The following is a 23,401-nucleotide window of genomic DNA, read 5'->3' as shown; positions in this document are numbered from 1 at the left end:
CCTTGGCAACCACTGTCCTACTTTCTGTCTGTATAGATGTACCTGTTCTGTGCATTTCTGTAAATGGAATCATACAATATGCTGCCTTTTGTGTCTAACTTTAACTTAGCATAACAACTAAGTCAACTCTGCGTGTGTGGTAAAATATATGTAACGTAAAATTTAGCATTTTAGCTATTTTTAAGTGTACAATACTGTGGCATTAAGTACATTCACATTGTTGTTGCAACCATCACCACTGTCTATCACCAAAATGTTTTCATCATCCCATTCTGAAACTCTGTACCCATTAAACAATTACTCCCCATTCCCTTCTCCCCCCAGCCCTTGCGAACCTTGAGAACCACGATTCTACATTCTGTCTCTATGATTTTAACTACTGTAAGTACCTCATATAAGTGGAGTCATATAGTATTTGTCTTTTTGTGACTGGCTTATTTCACTTAACATAATGTCCTGATTTATCCATGTGGTAGCATGTGTCAGAATTTCCTTCCTTTTGTAAGGAATAATATTCCATTGTATGTATATATCACATTTTGCTTGTCCTTTCCTCTGTCTGTGGGTACTTGGGCTGCTGTGAACGTGAATGTATAAATATTTCTTTGAGATCCTACTTTCAGTTCTTTTGAGTGTATATCTAGGAGTGGAATGGCTAGATCATATGGTAATTCTATGTTTAATTTTTTGAGGAATTGCCATACTGTTTTCCACAGCAGCTGTACCATTTTACATTCCCATCAACAGTGCATAAGGTTTCTAATTTCTCCACATCCTTGCTAACACTTGTGTTTTTAATAGTAGCTATCCTAATGGGTGTGAGATGGTATGTTATTGTAGTTTTGATTTACAGTTCACTAATGATTAGTGATGCCGAACATCTTGTCATGTGCTTTTTGGCCATTCGTATATCTTCTTTGGGGAAATGACTGTTCATATCCTTTGCCCATTTTTTAATCAGTTTTTTCTTTTGTTATTGAGTTTTAAGAGGTCTCTTTGTGTTCTGGGTATTAATCTCTTAATAAATATATAATTTGCAAATTCTATGTGTTGCCATTTCACTCTGTTCACAGTGTCTTTTTTTTTTTAATTTATTTAATTTTGGCTGCATTGGGTCTTCATGCTGCACAGGCTTTCTCTAGTTGCGGCGAGTGGGGGCTACTCTTTGTTGCGTGGCGCAGGCTTCTCATTGTGGTGGCTTCTTTTGTTGCAGAGCATGGGCTCTAGGTGCACGGGCTTCAGTAGATGTGGCCTGCAGGCTCTAGAGTGCAGGCTCAGTAGTTGTGGCACATGGGCTTAATTGCTCCATGGCATGTGGGATCTTCCTGGACCAGGGCTTGAACCTGGCAGGCGGATTCTTAACTACTGCACCACCAGGGAAGCCCTGTTCATAGTGTCTTTTGATGTGCAAAATTTTAAAGTTTTCATGAAGTGCAGTTTGTTTGTTTGTTTGTTTGTTTCTCTTTTATTGCCTATGCCTTTGGTGTCATATCTAAGAAATCATTGCCAAATCCAATGTCATGAAGTTTTCCCCCTATGTTTTTCTTCTAAGAGTTTCGTAGTTTTAGGCTTTACAGTTAGGTCTTTGATCCATTTTAGTTAATTTTTGTATATGGTAAGGGTCCAGTTTCATTTTTCTGCATGTGGATATCCAGCTTCCTAGTACCATTTGGCAAAGTAACTGCCCTTTTCCTATAGAATGGTATTGGCAGTTTTGTTGAAAATCATTTTGGCCATATATGTGAGAGTTTATTTCTGGGCTCTATTCTATTGCATTGATCTATATATCTCTATTTATGCCAGTATCACACTGTTTTGATTACTGTAGCTTTGTTGCAAGTTTTGAAATCAGGAATTGTGAGTCCTCCACCTTTGTTCGTTTTCAGGATTGTTTCTGCCTGTTTTTGTAAATAAAGTTTTACTGGAACAGAGCTGCACTCATTCACTCATTTGTTTACGTATGGTTGCTTTTGAGCTACAAGAGCACAGTTAAGTAGTTGCAACAGAGACCTTATGGCCCACAAAATCTAAAGTATTTACTCTCTGACTCTTTATAGAAAAAGCTTGCCAATCCCTGAACATTAATACTCTTTGCTCATTTCCCCAGCTGTAGTGGATTATACCACAGATATGTAAATCAAAAGGAAAAATAATTCGTACAAGGGTGCTTATGCCAGTATAGATGTGAATGAAAAATAAAGTACAGCCCAAATGCCCAGCTGCAGGGGAATGACAAAATATTCTGTGGTATGCTGTTAGCTTGCATTAAAATGACATGTGGACTATATCAAAGAAATATTTATATATAAAACAAGTGATTAAAAGTAGAACACAAGGGCTTCCCTGGTGGCGCAGTGGTTGAGAGTCCGCCTGCCAATGCAGGGAACACGGGTTCGTGCCCCGGTCTGGGAAGATCCCACATGCCGCGGAGCGGCTAGACCCGTGAGCCATGGCCGCTGAGCCTGTGCTTCCGGAGCGTGTGCTCCACAACGGGAGAGGCCACAACAGGGAAAAAAAAAAAAAGTAGAACACAAAATGATGTGTACCGCAAAAAAAAAAAAAAAAAGTAGAACACAAAATGATGTGTATTTGTTGATTACCAGTATAAAATAAATGTATATTACCAAATGTGGAAAAGTTGAGACCTAAATAGTTTAGAGGTTAGTGCCTGTTACATTTTATTTTCCATTAAAACTTTAAAGTTAAAAAAACTGTAAATTTTTTATTCTGGAAAATCTCAAACATAATAAAAAAATAGACATAGTTTTGTTGTTTTGTTTTGGTTTTTTTTTGCGTTATGCAGGCCTCTCACTGTTTGTGGCCTGTCCCGTTGCAGAGCACAGGCTCTTTATCATACCTAATTTTTTAAAATCAATAATTCCTTATATCATAAAATATCCAGATAATCCCTGATTATCTTTAAAAAATATTTTTACTGTTAATTTATTAAAATCCCTACAATGTCTACATTTAGTTGATTTGTCTTTTAAATCTCTTTAGCATATAAACTTTTTAAGTACAGCTAAGATATAACCTACCTCTTTTTTGTTTTCTTTTTCTCCTTGCAACTTATTTATAGAAGAAAAGGATTCACTTGTTCTGCAGTTGCACACATTTCTAGACTTTGCTGATTGTACCCCTATGGTCTTGTTTATCAAGTTTAACATAGTCCTTTGTTCCCTGTATTTTTGCAAACTGGGAATGAGATATCAAGGTGTGTTCAGGTTCAGGTTCAGTGTTTATTTTATTTTATTTTATTTTTTTATTTTTTGCTGTACACGGGCCTCTCAGTGCTGTGGCCTCTCCCGTTGCGGAGCACAGGCTCCGGATGCGCAGGCTCAGCGGCCATGGCTCACGGGCCTAGCCGTTCCACGGCATGTGGAATCCTCCTGGACCGGGGCACAAACCCATGTCCCCTGCATCGGCAGGCGGACTCTCAACCACTGCGCCACCAGGGAAGCCCAGGTTGAGTGTTTTGACACACATACATCATAGGTTGTCGTGCACATATTCTACCACATCACGTCGGGAGGTACATGGTAAGACTTGGAATCCACTGATCTTTGTTTATATAGATGAGATTGAGGAGGAAGAAGAAATGGAATAGCTGGAGAAAGGGCCCTGGAAGTGTTTGTACCTTATACCCCTAATGAATGAAATGTAGGTTTTTTTTTTCAAAGCTACTCATTTGACTATCATATTTGTTGTGATGGTGTTCATAACTTGTTCCTGAGAAGCTTATGTAAGTGTTCATTGGTGTTTATATAACTCTGGTGATCACTGCTCACAGCTGGCTTGCATGAGGGAGAAAGTTCAGAGGTATCTGCCACCAGGTCTGATTCCATGATCCTGAACTTGGGTGGTAGTAGTCACTGACTTTTAAACCATGAAGACACTAATTTTCCTTTGTCAAAGCACATGTCTCTACCTCCTTGTTGAATCTTTAATCTTTTTTCCTCAGTGACTTTTGGTGGATTATACTCTAGAATTTTGGGGTGAGCTATTTTTTGAAAGTTAAATTAATTATTTCGGTTAGGTTGTAAATTCACATGGTTCAATATTCAGAAGGTACAAAAGAGCACAGTGAAAAGTTATATTTTGACTTAGGGAAATAGCAGTTGTATTATTAAGAATAGTTTAAGATGTAGTGTATATTATAATGTTATGTAGAAACCAGAAACTTCACCGTAAGCATTATGAAGCAGTAATGAAGCACTTGTAAAACACTGACTTACATGACAACAAATTTTAAATATTAGCACATCCATAAACTAAAGCCCCTTTAACAAGCAAATAGTAGTTGTTGAACACAGAAGCTAAGGATTCAAAGAATGCTAGGTGGTAAGGAGCTGATTTAGACCTGTATCCTGTATATAAAGGAAAGGGGAAACCTGTGTCTGAACTCAGTGTGCATGAGAATTGTATATACTGTTTGATCATTTAAAAATTACTACTGTGCTTGGCTACATTCAACCCATGCCAGACAGAAATTCACAGCCAAGCCTCACAAGTTGGAATGTCTGATAGTGAATTTGTGACATTCAAAGACTATCAGGTTTTGTTCTTCCTCCTCCCAGGAACAGCCCACTCTGCAAGGTAGAAACCAGAAGAAATAAATACAATAGTTGGCAACAAGTTCCCACTGCCCAACAGATCAAGTTCAAACCCTTTAGACCGACATTCAAGGCCTGCCGTCTATACTCTGACTCTGTTCTGCCTACTCTGTAGCCTTGCCTCCAGGTGTTCCTCCAAGTGGTTACTCAATAAATTTGCTTGTGAAATAGAAACAAAACAAAAGGCCTTAAGGCCAGGAGACCATCAAAGGTCATTATCTAACCAGGTCAAGGGACCCAGCAAAACACCAAGTTGAAGTGTGCCAACACAGCCCTGAGCCTGCTGTCTAGCCATCTATTCCTTTGGGAGGAAAAATTTGATGGCCTCCCAATTAGGAGGGAAGAATTCAGGGCTGTGAGTTAGGAGGAAGGTGACAATAGTACTATATGACAATGCTATGGAAGTATTAGCTCTTTGGAGGAGTGGGAGGCCTGAAGGAATGATAGTCTTTAAGGAAGACCAAGAGTTGCTGAGCTTTCCTCCTGTAGGGCTTCAGATGGAAATGAGAGAGGACTGTTTAAGGAGGGAGGGTAGTGAATTTGGGAAGACAACTAGCCAGACTTGCAGTTCTACTTTGGAGCTTCTCTTTTAGTTCTCATGTTTGACTGGACACAGGAGTGATGGCACCTTGTCTCCTCAGCAGGTGGAACACGTCCATGAGCCAAGGCCACTTAACCACCCTGGACTCTGCTGTCTTTAGGAGGCCTTTTTATAAAATGCCTGCTGTGGACTTAGTGGTAATGGAGAGGGGATTGTTTTAACCTCTTGCTCCTGTTAATGATATTGCAGTGTCCCGTCATGAACATTCTTTGGTGCCTCCCTTGACCATTTCCCCTTTGCTGTTCAAAAGCAAAGGTTATCTACCTGAAATCTTTAGTGGTCTCTCCGTGTAAGAGTCAAGGAAGATGCTTCCAGTGCTGCTTCAGGGGAGTGAATCAACCTGGGCATTCACATGTGAGTGTGTGTGTGTGCATGCACACAGGTCCACACCCACCATCTCCCTCCACCCAGTTTTTACAATGGCCACATTAGCTTCCCCTCCCTACCCAAACACCAGGCAATGGGATATAGAATGCTAGGAATAAAAGGCCTTGGAATTAGTCTTCCCTGGAACAGGGATTGACTTCTGTGCCAGCATCCAAGAAACTTGGCCTGTACCTCTGGTCTGTACCTAAGTTATCCTTGGACAAGGGGCTCCTGGGAAGAGACAGGGAAGTGGTTGTTGGGTTGGAAGGCCACTCGTGCTGCTATTTTGCTTAGTTCATTTTAGCCAATATTGAACTGCATGTACTTTCCTAACCATTCCACCTTGTTTAGAGTATTCCTTTTGCTTATGCTCCTCTACCTGTCTAGAATGTTCTTTTTTTCCTTCCTTTTCTAGCTGGTGCCTACCCATTCTGTTAGATTAAACCCAAGTCTCACCTTTCCCGAGGAAGCGCCCCCATAACCAGTGATAGGCAAGACTAGATTGTGTCCTTTCCCCAAGTGTTATTGCTGTTAGGCATTCCACTGTATACGTATACACATGTTTCCCCACGTGGACCATTCCATTGTGCCTTGGCACAGGGCCTGATACATAGCAGATGCTCAAATGTATGTTAGGCTAAACTAAAAGCAGGGGATGGGAGAGGGAACAGTGTCTGGTTTGCGGCAGTCTCAAGTGGAAAGGTTTAGAATGTGGAGGGGTGTGTGCGTGTAAGAAACACTCATTTTGTAACAACAAAATGCTGTTTTCATATGTCATTTCTGCTTCTCCCTTTGCTTTCTTATTTCTGATCTTTGGTTAGGATATATAACTGAAGTTTGAGTTCTCCATACAAATAAATACTGCTACCTGGCATGGCTGACCAAGCTCCAGAGCTTTGTGCGCTGCCAGACTGTTGAATGTGGTTGTGGGAGTATGGAGTTTGGCAGACCAGGGTTTAAAGAATAATATTTTCCATGAGAGAGCTATTTACATCCTCATTTACACACGTAGGAACTATGGCTCAGAGAAGTTGAACCCATGAACATAGAGCTAGTAAATGACAAAGCCAGGATTTAACACCAGGATTGCCTGACTACAAAGCTTATTCTCATAACTGTCTGCTCCTGTTTTCCTGCTTATTTCCTGTATACCCATAGGCAAATCTTTTTAACTTTTTAGGGCTTCAGTTTATCATATTTATTTATTTTTAAAATTTATTTATTTATTTTTGGCTGCTTTGGGTCTTCGTTGCTGTGCACAGGCTTTCTTTAGTTGCAGCGAGCGAGGCTACTCTTCGTTGTGGTACATGGGCTTCTCATTGCGGTGGCTTCTCTTGTTGTGGAGCACGGCCTCTAGGCGCACGGGCTTCAGTAGTTGTGGCACGCGGGCTTCAGTAGTTGTGGTGCATGGGCTTAGTTGTTCCACGGCATGTGGGATCTTCCCGGACCAGGGCTCGAACCCGTGTCACCTGTATTGGCAGGCAGATTCTTAACCACTGAGCCACCAGGGAAGCCCCAGTTTATCATATTTAGAATGAAGGGAGCAAAACTTACCTTGTAGAGTTATTGTAGGAAAGAAAGAAGAAAAGAAACCAAACCCATTCTTTGTACCTGGAATAGTGGTAGTCATAGTAAAAGCAGCAGCTGTTTTATACAATGTTTACTGTGTGCCAGGCATTGTCTTAGCGCTTTATCTAGGCTATCTCATGTAATCATCACTACAACCCTCTGAGACTGAAGAATAACACTACAGTTGTTATTCCTTTTTTATAATTGAGGAACAGAAAGGTTATAATAAGGGGTAGAGTTGGTGTTCACACCCCAGCAGTCTGGCTTCAGTGTCTATACTGAACCCCTGTGCTCTGTTATCTCTTGCGAAACATTAGTTTCCAGCTCCATGTTGTTCTAGAATCTGACATTAATATGAAATAGACCATAGGGAACCCAGAATGGTAATAGGGCCAGGAGGGGCTACACCAAGCCATGGAAGGTGAGCAGTAACAGAATGTCTGGGACACTCATGATTCTCTGACTCAGCCACTGACTGGTGAGACGGCCCTTTGGTATTTTTTGGTGGTTGAGTGCATAGGATGATGACCCATGGTAAGTCTTTTTTTCAGCTTGGGGACATCAGCTTACTGGTTCACTCATTGAGGTCTGTGGCAGCCCTGGCCTCCCTTTACCAAAGTCTACAGGGTTGCATGTTTCTTCTTGAGTCCATACTGACATGTGTTTTTTGTTTTGTTTTGTTTTTTGCGGCACGCGGGCCTCTCACTGTTGTGGCCTCGCCCGTTGCGGAGCACAGCCTCCGGACGCGCAGGCTCAGCGGCCATGGCTCACGGGCCCAGCCGCTCTGCGGCATGTGGGATCCTCCTGGACCGGGGCACGAACCCGTGTCCCCTGCATCGGCAGGCGGACTCTCAACCACTGCGCCACCAGGGAAGCCCTGACATGTTTTTTTAAATGTTGAATATATAAATGAGGGAGAAGGGACAAATCTCCCTTACAGAAAAATTGCAGATAATAAATGTAGATGGAAAGAGGGAAATAGAAAACCACCATTAGAACACCACAGTAATAATTGCTCTAGGTAAGATCCACTGATGAATGTTATAATTAGTGGATGAAACTTTTAAGGATATTTGTGTTCTGAAAGCCTCAAATAACGCCCCCCCAAGCTTTTTTGTATGTGGTTTTAATATATGTCCAGAAATTCTTTGATGCCCCTCCCTCCAGGAAATGGAGCTTAATTCTCTTCCCCCTGAATGTGGGCCAGGCTTAGTGATTGGCCTCTTAAGAATAAAATATGGAAAGGGAAACATAGTAATTTTACAGTGGAGAAATCTGGCAGACACCACTTCAAGGTTAATGTCACCAGTAATAAGTCATGTTGATATCATGTACCCTGATAAGATGTGATGAGAAGAGCACTTCACCTCTGTGGTATTCTTTCCTAAAAGTCATAACCCCAATCTAATCATCAGACAAACCCAAATTGGGGGACAGTCTACAAAACACCTGACCAGTACTCTTCAAAAAAGTATCAAGGTTGGGAGTTCCCTGGTGGTCCAGTGGTTTGGACTTGGCGCTGTCACTGCCGGAGCCTGGGTTCAAACTTAGGGAACTAAGATTGCACAAGTCCCTTGGTAGGGACAAAAAAAAAAAACGTCATGAAAGACAAGAATAGGCTGAGAAACTGCTGCAGTTTAGGGAAGACTAAAAAGACATGAAAGCTAAACACAATATAGTATCCTAGATAGGATCCTATAACAGAAAAAGACACTAGTGGAAAACTGGAAAATCCAAAAATAATACCAACAAAAAACAAAACTTCCTGAGTCCTTCCTGCCTGAGAGCCAAGTGGCATGGACTAGAGCACCTCAGTTTCAGCATTTCTGTTCTTATTCTGAATTCCTCTTACCTTTGGGAAAGACCTTTTGGTTGTGTAGTGCTTGTATCTGGGAGGCTGTGGCAGACTTGGGGACAGGTCTTTGTGATTGTCAAAGCCTGCCCATCCAGTGAACAGAATGCAGCTCAGCAAATGAGGAGAGGGATGTGCACATAGACCCCAGTTCTTGCTGGTGGTTGATACCACAAACGACATTCCCTCTGTCAGGAATTTCTTCCCCTTTTTCCCCTGTCCCCAAGGCAATAATACCATTAGACATTCTGTTCATCTTTTAAATTCTCACTTACATTTTACCTCCCATATAATTCCTTGTGTGATCATACCATGAAATAGTACCTTTCATAGCCCAATTATTCTTGGTTTAGCTAATTACCTTTGGCTGAAAAATGGTACCTTAAACTTTGAAGGTCTTTAGGTCAGTTTCCCTGCCCCTCTTGTATTTAGCACACCTTGCCTTATTATGTCTAGAAAACAAACTCCTTAAAGGGAAGGAATTTAGAAATATTCCTTGAAGCATCTAGGACAGTGCTTGCCATGTTGTAATCCCTCATTAAATGGTTGGTAAATTGAATGAATCCTTTAATACACTGAAGGGAGGAGTGGTCTCCCTGTTGGCAGATGAGACTTGCTTAGAGTCATACAAATGAGTGTGAGCTGTATTGGGAACTCAGTTGTCCCTTTCTGAGTAGTCTGAGACCATGACACTTCCTCACTCTGATCATAGTGCTAAATTATATCAAGAGTGATGGCTATCATTTGTTGTGAGCCTACTCTGGGGGCCAGGCCTGGTTCTAAGCATGCACACTATTTAGTCCTCACAACAGGTCTGCAGTGTGGACATTACTATACTCATTTTATAGATAAGTCCATTGAGGTTCAGAGAGATGTAACTTGCTTTATTGGATCACCAGCTAATAAGTTTCTGAGTTGAGATTTGAACCCTGGTGTGTCTGGCATCAAAACCCACTCTTCCTCCAGTAAAGGTTGGTCCCTGGCACCTCTTTCCCTTTGTCTCTTCAGACCCATCCCTGGAAGACATGTGTGGCACTGAGTCTGCCCAGCTGGGGGAAGATGGGCAGCGGCCACCGCGGTGCACTTCAACTACCTCATCTCAGTCTGAGCCTTCAGAGCAGCTTAGGCGCCACCAAGGCAAGAGCCTTGCCTCCGAGGACCCCAAAAAGAAGAGAGCTCAGAAGCCCTCCCACATGAGGAGAAACATACGGTGAGCTATGCTCTGGGTAAGAGGGGAAGAGAGGGAATAGAAGTATTACCTTCATTTGAAGGCTGTCAGTAGCAAAAGGACTGGTTTGAGCAGGAGAGTCCGATTTCCCAAGGAGAAAAGTATAAGTTGTGTGCCCCAATTAATAGTGAAGATGCAGCTCAGGACCACTGGGTCTGGGCTGTCAGAGGATACAGGGCTGAAGTGGATGGCACTCGAGCACCCCTGGAGAGTGTCCCACTCTTTGGAGGCCCGGGAAGCAGCCATAGCATGCTCTGGTTGGACTCTGGTTTCTTCCTTTATTTTTTCCTTATGTCTCAAAATAAGAGGAGATAAAAGAAGTTGAGTTCTTATTTTCTTAGAACTCAACATCAGTTGGAAGACAACTGTCTGGTCCAAAGCAGGGCTTCTTCCTTGAGCTAAGAGATCAGCAGATGTGAACTTCCTTAACTATCCAAATCCCCAATAGTCCTTTCTTCTACCAATGACAATTTTGCTGTTGAAAGGAGATAAATATTTTTTTCCTCCTACCCTCATTTTTTTTTTAAACATAATGATGACTTGAAAATTTACTTTAAGTTTGGGAAATAAGGATGTAGAATCATCCATAATCCTACTTTCCCATATAACACCTCTGTTTTTTATACTGCTTTCCAGCTTTATGAATTACATATTACTCTATTTCACTCTTGATCTGTTATGTGCAGAGATGATTCAGCAGGGGCACCTGTCAGGAAGTTAAATAATATGAAAAACATATTAGCCCAGAACCACCTGAGCCTTGAAGTCCCACTTATTTTTTTACCTTGCCCATTTCATGGGTGTAGTGGGACTGATATGGCTTCTCCCACCTCAGCTCTCTGAGCCCAGCAATGATGGTTTCCCTCTTTATCTTGACATTACATTGCCCAAATCTCAAGTGAACCCAAGTACTCTCTCTTATTTAAATGTTTAGCAAGCTGCTCCGGGAGGATCAGTTGGAGCCAGTTACCAAAGCAGCACAACAGGAAGAATTGGAAAGAAGAAAACGCCTGGAACAGCAGAGGAAGGATTACGCAGCCCCCATTCCCACCGTTCCCCTGGAGTTCCTTCCCGGTAAGCAGTGGAGGTGGCAGGAAAGGCCCCGCGCTGCAGGGAGAAGAGACCCTCAGTGCACACTGTGGTCAAGGACAGAGCTGGAATAAGATGGTGGCCTCTCAGGAATCCTTTCAATCCATTCAGTTTCTTAGAAGCACATGATCAGAAGGATCTCATTTGAAAAGTAAGATGGATAAAAATGTACCTCCTCAAATTGATGTTATTTAGATTTTCATCCATAACTTTGGATGTTAACATGCCAAGGGATTAGGACATTTTCTAGTGGTCAGGTGAATACTAGGAAGTAAGAGCCAGTAGAGAAAAGGGAATTTGGGAAGAAGACTGGGGTTTTTCAGATGCCCTCTACTTGTCTTCTCAGGGGATAGTTCCCCAGAGAGCAACAAAGGAGGAGGATGGCAAATCATTTGGGAAAATATGTTTGAGCTAAATGTGGTTTTGACATTCCCTTCCATCTTTTTTTCCCCAGAGGAAATTGTCTTAAGAGCAAGTGATGGACCCCAACTGCCTCCTCGGGTCTTGACCCAGGAAGTGATTTGTTTGGACAGTAGCAGTGGCAGTGAGGATGAAAAAAGCAGTCGAGATGGTAAGATTGAGCCAGAGGTGCCCCTCCTTCCTCCTGACCCAGTGTTTGCCCTGAGAGATTGGCTGTACCTTTGAATAGAAGATTGTTCAGTCCTTCCTCATTCAGTCTGGGGTCTGACTGTGACAAATTTCCCTGAGTCTCCTTGGTAAATATAAGTTTTCCCCTTGTCTTAACATGAAGCTAAAAGAGAGAAATAATAGAAACAAAAATTTTTACAAGTGATAACAAGTTCTAACTTTGTTTCCATGCTCTCCTGTTTTAACAACGAGCAGTAAATTATCTCTGCTTCCTGAGTTTTTGTTTTGTTTTGTTGGCTGCCTCAGAGGTGATTGAATTGAGCTCTGGAGAGGAGGACACTCTGCACATTGTGGACAGCAGTGAGTCAGTCAGTGAGGAGGATGAGGAAGAGGAGAAAGGAGGCACCCATGTGAATGACGTCTTAAACCAGCGCGATGGTCTGGGGCGGGTCCTTGTCAACTTGAACCACCCTCCGGAGGAGGAGAATGTCTTCCTGGCCCCGCAGTTGGCACGGGCAGTGAAACCGCATCAGGTACAGCAAATCTGGACTCTTCTCTTGGTCTCCTTTCAGCTTCCTTGCTGTGGACGTCACCCGCATCACAGCCTGTGAAGTACTTGTTTGGTACCATGAGCAGCTATTGGAAAGGCCTGATTCTTCCTCCTAGCAGTTGATGCTTCAGGATTCCTGATGAATGGGAAGGGACAAGCCTGAGAGATGCCCTATCATGTAGAAGGTGCTAATCTTTTGGCTGAATAATCTTGAGCCTCCTTCTGTGAGATCTGAAAGACTGATTGAGATACTCTCTGGAGAGCAGTGCTTTGATTAGGGAGTTGTGGCTCTGGAAGAGATGTGAGAACTCAGAAGTCTGAGGGACTTTCTGATAGGAAGGATCAGAGTAGTTTGTGTTGACCCAGAACCTGGAACCAGGACCAGTGAGTGAAAGCTCTGTGAAGGCAGAGGTTGACTCAACGTAAGAACTCTTAACAGTGAGAATAGCTCCTCGTGAAATGGGCTGCCTTGAGGTGAGCAGCCAAGGTCAGCCAGACCAAGCCTAAGTGAAGGACCCAGTCAGGAATTTGGTACTCAAGATTCTTGCCTCAGATGGGCCACTATACCAGGGGAATGCTTTTCTGTGTTTTCTCCGAGAAGAACGTCACCAGCCAATAAACTAGTCAGGGTTCAGGGAAACTTCTGCAGCCATCCACACCAGCTCTCTGGTATAATGTCTGCTCATTTACTTAATTCTGACTACTTCCAAAGTAAGTAAACTAGACCCCTGGTCTTTGCCAGCCAAAGATATTTGTTTGTGTTTGTTCCCTGTCAGATTGGTGGGATCCGGTTCCTGTATGATAACCTGGTTGAGTCCTTGGAGCGATTTAAGACCAGTAGTGGCTTTGGCTGTATCCTGGCCCACAGCATGGGACTGGGGAAAACTTTGCAAGTGATCTCCTTCATCGATGTCCTCTTCCGCCACACGCCAGCCAAAACCGTCCTTGCCATTGTGCCGGTAAGTGGGAAGGCACCACTTGGTCACCCCTCTGCAGAGCTCTGGAGTAATGCCTTACTGGGCACTAAAAAGCCTTATGAGCTCAGCTCTGAGCTTGTTCCCTAAAACTCTCTTTTTGGACTTGACTTTCTGATAGGTTAATACTCTTCAGAACTGGCTGGCAGAGTTCAACATGTGGCTCCCAGCTCCTGAAGCCCTTCCAGCTGACAACAAGCCTGAGGAAGTCCAGCCTCGGTTCTTTAAAGTTCACATCTTGAATGATGAGCACAAGTAGGTGGCCTGCCCTCTCCTCTCTGCCCCTTTCCTTTTATTTTTTTTATTATTATTTTAAAATTTTTATTTATTTTATTTATTTACTTTTGGCTGGCTTGGGTCTTCGTTGCTGTGCGCAGGCCTTCTCTAGTTGCGGTGAGCAAGGGCTACTCTTTGTTGCAGTGTGCGGGCTTCTCGTTGCGGTGGCTTCTCTTGTTGCAGAGTGTGGGCTTCAGTAGTTGCGGCACATGGGCTCAGTAGTTGTGGCTCACGGGCTCTAGAGCGCAGGCTCAGTAGTTGTGGTGCACGGGCTTAATTGCTCCATGGCATGTGGGACCTTCCCGGATCAGGGCTTGAATCTGTGTCCCCTGCATTGGCAGGCAGATTCTTAACCACTGCACCACCAGGGAAGGTCCCCCCCTTTCCTTTTAGACTTCTTTCCAGGATCTGGATGTCAAGGCAGTCTATCTGGGTATGTGCCTGTCCTCCCAGATTCCTTTTGGTTTCTTGATGTATCCCCCTCTCTCTTCTTGCTACTCATTTTTTCTCTGCCTAGTTTTTCAGTAAAGTCAGAGTCATGTAGCCTGGAAAATTTCTTGTATTCTGCTTGAAGATGTTTTTATATCCTGAAAAATCTGTGTACATGGTCACGTTTTCCCACGTGTATAGTAATAAAATTCAACATGATAAAATGAAACTTTCCATCTCCTAACTTTTCACCTCTTACATTTATCTTTTATTAGAAACCTAATCACCAGTCTCTTCTTTTAAGCACCAATCTATATTTGACCTTTAACAGTACAACTTCCAGGCTTTGAAAGGTGCAAACCTTTTTTTGTTTCAGATTTAAAGAAAATTATTTATATTTCCATTCCGTAAATTCAACCTGGTTTCCAAAAATCTAAAGCTATTTCTTGATCCAAGCCAGCAATCCATGCTACCCTTTCCCCTCGTTGATATGGATAATTGAGAAGGTAGACTTTCTTTTCTGCAGAGACCACCTTTTGTGATGTTTGGTCACACACATCAAAATGAGGAGACTATGAGTGGCCCCACTGGTGGCTGATCACCTGCTCTTTCCTAGATTTCAGGACTGTCAGTCCACACAGCAGTCAATGAAATACAGCCAGGGCTCAATTGTTTAGGAGTAGAGGGACTGTGCTGAGTGGCATCCGGTCTCTGCTGTTCTTTTTCCTTTACTGTGCGTCCTTGGCTCTTTATTCACGAGGACCTGGGCAGGTGAAAGGCAGAATGTTGCCCTTGCTTTTACTACTTAGTATTCATTGTGGGAATAACTTGAAATTCTCCCTCAAATGTAGAATTGTAGTCATGAATGTACATCCAGGGAGGTTGTCACTTTTGCTTGTCTTGTGCCATTGAATTTTCTGTTTTTTGTTATTTAACCATCATCAGTGAACCAGTCCATCCTTAGTGCAATTAGTGTCTCTAGAATGGTGGGAAAGTCCTTGGGCAGCTGGCCAGCCCTGTGATGCTGCCACATGAAGTCTTTGGCAATAAGGACTTCTGAATGTACATGAACACAGCTTTGACTGTGAGGAATTTTTCCTGGGGAGCAGGGGAAGCAATAATACTTTCTTTCTGTTCACTCTTGCAGGACAATGGCAGCTCGTGCTAAAGTGATGGCTGATTGGGTGTCAGAGGGTGGGGTGCTGCTGATGGGGTACGAAATGTACAGACTCCTCACCCTGAAGAAATCCTTTGCCACAGGTAGACCGAAGAAAACCAAGAAACGTTCTCACCCGGTCATCATTGATCTGGATGAGGAAGATCGACAGCAGGAGTTTCGAAGAGGTGGGCAGCCTCTCTGGGAATACTCTAAAGGGTGATCCAGGGGAAAAGAAATAGTGTCTGCTCTAGCACCTAGTCAAATGGGAAGCATTATTGATGTGAGTTGTATTGACATGAACCAGAAATCCTGGTCCCCGAGGTAGGTGGGATGACCTGCACTGGCTCTCAGAAGGTATTGCTTTCTCTGCAGGCAGTGGAATTCTGGGTAGGCCAGGCCACAGGCTGGCATGGGGGAGACTCCCCTGTGTCTTTCATAGAATAGTTAGAAGAGTAACTGCTCCCTTCACCACTTCCCAGAGATGTTGTGAGATAGCATTAAGAAAATATAAAGTATTTAAATCGCTAATATACAGAGTAGTAATAATGTTGTTTGTGGATTTATAAAAGAAGAATTTATCCCAATTTTCTTGTTTTTTGGTGAAAGCCATTTTTCTCATAGTTCTAGTTCTGTTCCCTCTTCTATGGGGCCTTGGTCTATTTGGGGAAGAAAATTTTTTTTAAGGTTCAGAGGCTGTTTCATTTTATAGATCTCTTCATCTATGAGATTCTGTTTTTTGGGTTTGCTTCTGTGGCTGAATTTGCCATTTAGCGTTGACTGGCGAGTAACTCCAGGAAGACCTTGTCCTTTAGTTAGTTCCCACCAGCCAGCTCTCAGATGGCACCAAGACAATGGTGAGAGCCAGTGGAAGTGTCTGGATTATTCCCATCAAAATCACCCAGACTCATTTTTAATCCTAGGCTGGTACTCTGTAAAGTCATGCTGTCTGCTACCTAGTTGGTATAAGCCCTAGGAATGCCAGTCAGTTTTACTCTTAGCCTAAAGGGAAAAAAATTAAGGAAAGGAAAGAGGGAAAAGGGATATTTACTGCAAGAGTCAATAGGCCAGGTTAATGTGTCACACCAAATGCACAGGAGCTTGAATGGCTGGCTCCCTTTCACCAATGGGGGCTGACTCTTGCTTTCCTGCTTCCTTCATTTCTTCTGTCTCCTCCAGGGTGCACCCCTACTTCTCATATTGTTGACTAAGAGCAGACCCTCTCACCCTCTTACTCCGGATCCTCTTCCCTCCCTAGAGTTTGAGAAGGCCTTATGCCGCCCTGGCCCTGATGTGGTAATCTGTGACGAGGGACACCGCATCAAAAACTGCCAGGCCAGCACCTCACAGGCCCTGAAGAACATTCGCTCTCGCCGCCGGGTGGTGCTGACTGGATACCCCCTGCAGAACAACCTCATCGAGTACTGGTGCATGGTGGACTTTGTGCGCCCAGACTTCCTTGGCACCCGGCAGGAGTTCAGCAACATGTTTGAGCGCCCCATCCTGAATGGACAGTGTATTGACAGCACGCCTCAGGATGTCCGCCTCATGCGGTACCGGAGCCATGTCCTGCACAGCCTCCTGGAGGGCTTTGTGCAGAGGTGAGCCATCTTCAGGGCTCTGTTTTCTAAATCCTTGGAGAGCCCTGGTGGAATAGACATGACAAGGCTTTCCTGAAGGGGAAAGGTGGTAACAGTGGGAGGGCCCCTTTCTAGTAGGGCAATAGTACAACTTTCCTTTTACTGAATAGCTTTTCCTGAATAGCTAGCAGACGGTGGATATCCAATATTTCAATCTCTGAGTCTGGTCCAGAAGTGCTTTTCTCAGAAGTTAATCTTTGAGGTTACTAGGGATATCTGCCTTACTTGCTGAGAGAAGCAGGAGACAGCTACCATTCTAATGACTTGAGTGAAAGAATAAAGTGGTGGTTCTCAGGGGTATGGCTTCACCAGTTTCAGCATCTTAGAAGATGTAGGTTAGGCCAGTCTGAAGCATCTCCTTGTTTTTCCTTGTTAAGATGGCATGTGTGGAGAAAGCTTAGAGAAGCAGCCCTAGATTAGGGTAAGAACCTGGAGTTCCCAGGTCACTCTGCCTCTTTGCTTTAGTTTTTATACTCAAAATAAGTTTCTTGATGGTTGCTGAGCCAATCCGCATTATGGTAAGGCTGTTGTGAATGTTGAGATCCTAAAGAAGGCGGTGTGGCAGAAATGCAGGGTTCTGTTTTTATCCTGCACTGACCCCTCCTGGGCACACTGCCTTGTCAATTCTGATCTGTACCTTTGTAGGAGAGGCCACACTGTGCTGAAGATTCATCTCCCTGCCAAGGAAGAAAATGTGATCCTGGTGCGACTCTCTAAGATCCAGCGAGATTTGTATACACAGTTCATGGACCGCTTCCGGGACTGTGGTAGCAGCGGCTGGCTGGGGCTGAACCCTCTCAAGGCTTTCTGTGTCTGCTGCAAGGTGTGTTGAGGCCTCAGGGAATACTAAGACACAGACTAAGGATGCTCACGGTCCCAAGGGGGTTGTTCCTGCTGGGAGTCCTTGATAAAGGAAGAAGTTCACTGAATTGAGGGCTCCAAGGCAAGACAGTTCCCGGGAGTGCCACTCATAGACTATAATGTAAATGGTGCCCCTTGCAAATGTGCAACTTGTTATACCAAACTTGAGAAGTCACTTCCTTTCTCACTGATTTTTTTCACCTGAGAAATGGAGTGATGGTGGAACATCGTGGGACAAAATTTTTGACTGCTAGCGTAATCAGGATTCAAGAAATACATAGCATAGACACATTATTAGGGATACCTTCCATTTGATTCTGTATTTAATCAGATGAAGATCTCTTTCATTCTGATAATGCTTAAGATGGTTTGGGGACAGCAAGGCCTAGGTGTCTTTAGCACTGAGCCTCGTGAACAGGTTGATGGACCCTGACTTGTCTTTGACCTGGCCAGATGCTCTCTGTTGCCTCACAAAGGATCTGTTTCTTTGACAGCTCTCAACCAACCTGTTGGATATTATTTCCAATTGAGCACTGCTTTAATAAGTCAGCTGAAGGTGTGTGTCTGGGGACAGATGGGTTTCAAAATATTTCTTTTGTACCCACAGTCCTAGACCAGGGCAAGCAAGCTAAAGCAGACATGGTCTTGAGGATGCTGCGGTGCATACATACCCTTCCCACGCCCCCCCTCTCTTTCCCCTGGAATTCTCAACTCCTGCCACGAATAGTCCCTGAAATGACTTACGGTTGATCATCTGTAAGTTAGATACATTTGTCCATAGGGAGAGATTGGTCTTGTTTCATAGTTTCATACAGTAGTTGGCTGTAGCCACATGGTGAAACAGGAATGTTCTTGTTGTTGCTTAAATAAGAATGCAAGACTTGTGACACAGCCTTTTTGGTTGTGTACCAATCATACTGGCATGCCTCCTGGTGTGAATTCTCCCATTCATGTATCATAGCAATCAGAGTTGGTTACTGAAAATGAATGTGCAGGCTCTTTGACCATGAGGGGGTTGGGGAGACATTAATTTTTGGTGTGACTATGTGCTGTGGGAGGTGTGTGTTTGAATAACTGCATGTTTCCAGACTCCCTGGGACACCCTTAGATTGTTCTCTGCCCTATGCTTCCTCCCCTTTAACTTGAACCTCAGATCTGGAATCACCCCGACGTGCTGTACGAAGCCCTTCAGAAGGAGAACCTGGCCAATGAGCAAGACTTAGACGTGGAAGAGCTTGGTTCATCAGCGACTAGTGCCCGCTGCCCTTCACAGGGAACAAAAGGCAAGAGTGAGGACAGCGCCTCAATGGGAGAGGCGACCAATAGCAAGTTCCTACAAGGGGTCGGCTTTAACCCTTTCCAGGAGCGAGGCAACAACATTGTCACATATGAATGGGTGAGTCAAGCAGATACTTTTGTGGCCATAAACCACTGCTGAGAAGGGATTGTGCAAAGCTTTCGTGGGGAGAGGGTGGGTCTTGCGCAGTGCACTGTACTGCTAAGGTCTGCAGGGAACTATTAAGGTTGTCCGTGAGCTGCTGCCTTTGAGGGAGAGAATTGTATTTCTAGTAATCTGGCCATGGACCTGCTCCAAGCTGCCTCATTTCCTCTCCTATAGGCCAAGGACCTTTTGACTAATTACCAGACTGGTGTCTTAGAGAACTCTCCCAAGATGGTACTGCTTTTCCACCTGATTGAGGAAAGTGTGAAGCTTGGAGACAAGATCCTTGTGTTCAGGTAGGAAGAGAAAGTGCCGAGTGTGTGTCTTTGGTAAAGAGTGATACAACCCCTGCAGAGTGAGACCATCCGGGGTTGCACCAGCCCCCTTTTATCTCCATGCCTCTGCAACCAGTGCTTCTTGTGAGGACCTTCTTGCATTTCTTCTCTTTCTTAGAGTTTCTTTTTTTATCCAATGCAATTTCTCTGCAAAGAACAATTTGAAACCTTAGGCTAACATTGGAGATCACAGTCTAATCCTTCAAATTGTGACGCAGGCCAAATATGACCTGTGGCCTGTTTTTGTACAGCCTGAGAGCTAGTTTTTACATTTGAAAAGAGTTTTTTTTGTTTTTGTTTTTTTAAAGAAGCATATGCAGGGAATTCCTTGGTGGTCCAGTGGTTAGGACTCTTGCGATCCCACTGCGGGGCACACGGGTTCGATCCCTGGTCAGGGAACTAAGATCCTGTAAGCCACAGGGTGCGGCCAAAAAAAATATAATAAAAAATTAAAATTAAAAAAAGAGAAGCATATGCAGCAGAGACTGTGTGTGGTCTGCAAAGCCGAAAAATATTTACTCTCTGGTCCTGTACAGAAAACGTTTGCTGACCCCTGGTCTAAACTGCGTCTGTGCCTCCCCAGCCTTTTTTTTTTCTTTCTAAGCTTTGTATATAAGGCCAAGTAAATGATGTTTTTTGTTCCAAGTCACATTCTCAGTCTTGCCAGAGCTTTGAGTCCCATCAAGGCCTCACTCCTCAGGGAAACAGACGTAAAGTAGATTGCTTCTCCTTTGTTCCGACTAGATTATGCTCCAGTGAGAGCTAAGTGGCAGGAGCCTGGCTTGGGAGTCTCAGACTGAGGGTTCCCATGTGTAAAATACTTTGAGAGGAAAGCGGTGATTGTAACTTAGGGAGAGCCTAGTGTTACACTGCTTTTATGGACTGGCTCTCTGGATAACTTGGAAGCAACTTAAATGATCTATCTCCTTAGTAAGATCCATAATATTGCCTGTGGCCTATAATTAGATCTAAGGCATATTCATGCAGTGTTGGTTTTTAATGCTGATGCTATTTGTTACTCTGCACTGAGCTAAATCTCAGAATTTTTCAATCGAGGAAGTAATAGGATAGAGAATTTTTTAGTAGGGTGGTGGTAATAATTGTGTGGATGACTCTACTCCCTTATGAGCTAGGGTGGTTCTTTGTGGGGAGTAGGATGTGGGAGCTCCCACTGTCAGAGGGGAGCCTGCTGAGGTGGGCCTATTGGGGAACAAGATTCCCTTAGGTCCAGGAGCCTTCTGAACCAAATGTGTCCCTTTCAGCCAGAGCCTTTCCACCTTGGCTTTAATCGAGGAGTTCCTAGGCAAACGAGAAGCGCCCTGTCTACCTGGTGCTGAGGGGCAAGGAGTACAGAAGTGGGTTCGAAACGTCAGCTACTTCCGTGAGTTCATTGCTGCTTTCTTCCTGGAGCCTTGGCAAGGTCTGCCTAAGAGTTTCCTTCCCCTCTCTCTCTTCCTTTCTTCTCCTACTCCATTCACCATCACATGAACAAGAATATCTGTGATTGACTAAGGAGCAGAGAGACACTAAGAGCGAGCTGCTTTGTGTGAGGCACTGTCCTGGGCTGGGGAGCTTAAGCCAGATAGGGGGAGCGCAGAGATGTAGAAGACATATTCCTTGTCATCATCTGAGGTGCAGCAACTCAAGGACAGATTCAAAGTAGCACTGATTGATTGCCCTCATGGGGGTTCTAAGGAGGACAGAATCATCATGGTGAGGATGGTTGGAGAAGGCTTCCTGGAGGAGGTGGGACTTGCACTAGACTTGCAGAGATGGGGAGAATTTGAATATACAGAGCTGGTGTGGCCCAAAGATCATCTTAGGCAGAAGGAACAAAGTGAACACAGCCTAGATCATGTATTCAAATTGGGGGAGATGATGTCCCTAAGGGGGTGAAAATTGGTTCTCGAGGAGACAAAAAATCTTAACTTTTTAAGAGTATAAAGCACAAATATGTATATAATGAATAAACATATACAGTATATCTGTGGTGTTAAAATTTTATGGAGGGCATGGTGATTGGGAAAAAATGTGTAAAAAGCCTCCTTAGTGGGGTGGTAATGAAAAAAAAAGTTGAGAAATATTGACTTCAGAGACTTATTGACCAGATATTGACATTTGGGCCAGTTAACTCTTTGTTGTAGGGGGCTGTCCTTTGCATTGTAGGATGTTTAGCAGCATCTCTGTTCTCTACTCACTAGATGGCAGTAGCATCCACAGCGTTATAACAACCCAAACTGTCTCCAAACATTGCCAAATGTTCCCTGTGGGGTAGCAGGGTGGGGAAATCTTCTTGTTGAGAAGCCCTGGCCTAAAGGAAAGATTTAGAGAAATGGAGGTTCAGGGGGTGGTGATGAGACTCCAGCACAGGAGCTAGCCTGGATCCTTGTGTTGACTATAGGCTTGCCCAGTGAGTCAGTGCTGAGCTTTTTTGTGCTTGGAAATTGTGGGAACTCAAGTTGAAAGGTAGATTGGGGTGTTGATTGAGGGAGCCTCTAATACCAGGCAATTAAACTAATGCTTCCTACATTGGTAGTGATTCAGTTCTCCATGTAGTATTTCATACCCTTAGCTTTGCCCTTTTCTCTGCTTTACTATAGGTGGCAAATGTCACCCCTCTCTTCCCTTATTCATGCTTCTTAACTGAAGCTTACCTTTTCTCTTTCTTTTGAGCTTCCCTCTTTTCACTCATATGTCCCATCCCACTGCTCCAGTTCTATTTTTTTTATGTCTCCTTCGAGCAACTTCTTAGCCTTAGGAGCTTGTTAACAATGTGGATTCCTGCATGGGGGAGGAACATCATCCATATCAAAACACAAAACCCTTGGTCCTTTTGCAGTCACTAGGATTCACAGGACTGAGGCAGAGCAGTTACCTTAAGCCAGTGTTTGCCAGGCTTCCTTAACTAGGGTGATTCTTTTGCACTCTGAAGTCTAGGAACCTTGGCCTTAGAATTGACCCAAGATACTAAAGGGAAAAACACAGTTTATAGTCTTTGTTGCACATGTGAATCACTTGGGGGTATTTTAAAATTATAGATGCCTGGGTCTCATGGTAGATCCCCACGGAATGTCCAGGGTGTGGAAGCTGAGCACTGTAGTGTGTGTTTGTTTTGTTTTAAACACATTTGCCCATTGATTTTGCTGTATACCACTGCCCTCATCTGTCCATTTCTTGTGTATTTCCTTCTGTCCTAGGGCTAGATGGTAGCACCCCTGCCTTTGAGAGGGAGCGGCTCATTAATCAGTTCAATGATCCCAGCAACCTCACCACCTGGCTGTTCCTTCTCTCCACAAGGTGAGTGGATCCTGAGAGGGGAGGTCAGAGGACTGCATTCAGGGCATTTGACTGCATGGGCAGGTACCACAAAGGCTTGTCCAAGTTCTGTCAGAAGAAATCTCCTCAGGTTTGTGACTTGTTCTTGAGGTCAGAGAGGGGACCCCAGAAAGAAATTGTGTTAGAAGGGCAATTATGATAGTGTCATGAATTTCTTTGAGACCTTCATTCACAATGGTCATAATTATCTTTTCTCTCAGGACGGTTCTGAGGCTTAGATGATGTGATGAATGTGAAAGTGCTTTAATGAGTAGAAAGTGTAATATAACTGTAAAAGGCTGATGGCATTATTTGTCTCATGCCAAGCGACTTGCAGGCTGTGCTGCCTTCTGCCATCAGAATGCCCTCGATAGGGTATGAACCAGTCATTCTCCTAAGCTGTTAGACTAAACACATCAGAAACATTGGTACGCAGACATTTCCCCTCAGCCAGTGACATCACTCTGGGGCCAAGATATGAGCCTTTACTCATCACAGAGGGATGGGAGGGTGGGTTT

At 43.9% G+C, this 23,401-nt stretch overlaps 1 protein-coding gene across 1 annotated transcript in view; it reads left to right on the top strand.

Moving 5' to 3' along the window:
• The window catches only part of RAD54L2 (RAD54 like 2), an 87,698-nt gene that overhangs the window by 52,791 nt on the left and 11,506 nt on the right, over window positions 1–23,401 (top strand). Inside the window, exons 3-15 of the mRNA XM_060308319.1 lie at window positions 10,010–10,211; window positions 11,164–11,303; window positions 11,773–11,889; window positions 12,213–12,439; window positions 13,233–13,415; window positions 13,552–13,685; window positions 15,283–15,479; window positions 16,550–16,892; window positions 17,577–17,754; window positions 18,946–19,188; window positions 19,411–19,529; window positions 20,831–20,949; window positions 22,766–22,865. Coding sequence (XP_060164302.1) covers window positions 10,010–10,211; window positions 11,164–11,303; window positions 11,773–11,889; window positions 12,213–12,439; window positions 13,233–13,415; window positions 13,552–13,685; window positions 15,283–15,479; window positions 16,550–16,892; window positions 17,577–17,754; window positions 18,946–19,188; window positions 19,411–19,529; window positions 20,831–20,949; window positions 22,766–22,865 — 2,302 coding nt within the window. The remainder of the gene's footprint in view (window positions 1–10,009; window positions 10,212–11,163; window positions 11,304–11,772; window positions 11,890–12,212; window positions 12,440–13,232; window positions 13,416–13,551; window positions 13,686–15,282; window positions 15,480–16,549; window positions 16,893–17,576; window positions 17,755–18,945; window positions 19,189–19,410; window positions 19,530–20,830; window positions 20,950–22,765; window positions 22,866–23,401) is intronic.

This window comes from Globicephala melas, chromosome 11 (assembly GCF_963455315.2).
Source record: "Globicephala melas chromosome 11, mGloMel1.2, whole genome shotgun sequence".
NCBI classification, from domain to species: domain Eukaryota; kingdom Metazoa; phylum Chordata; class Mammalia; order Artiodactyla; family Delphinidae; genus Globicephala; species Globicephala melas.
Note: the sequence above shows the minus strand (reverse complement) of the source record. Positions and strands in the feature narration are given on the sequence as shown.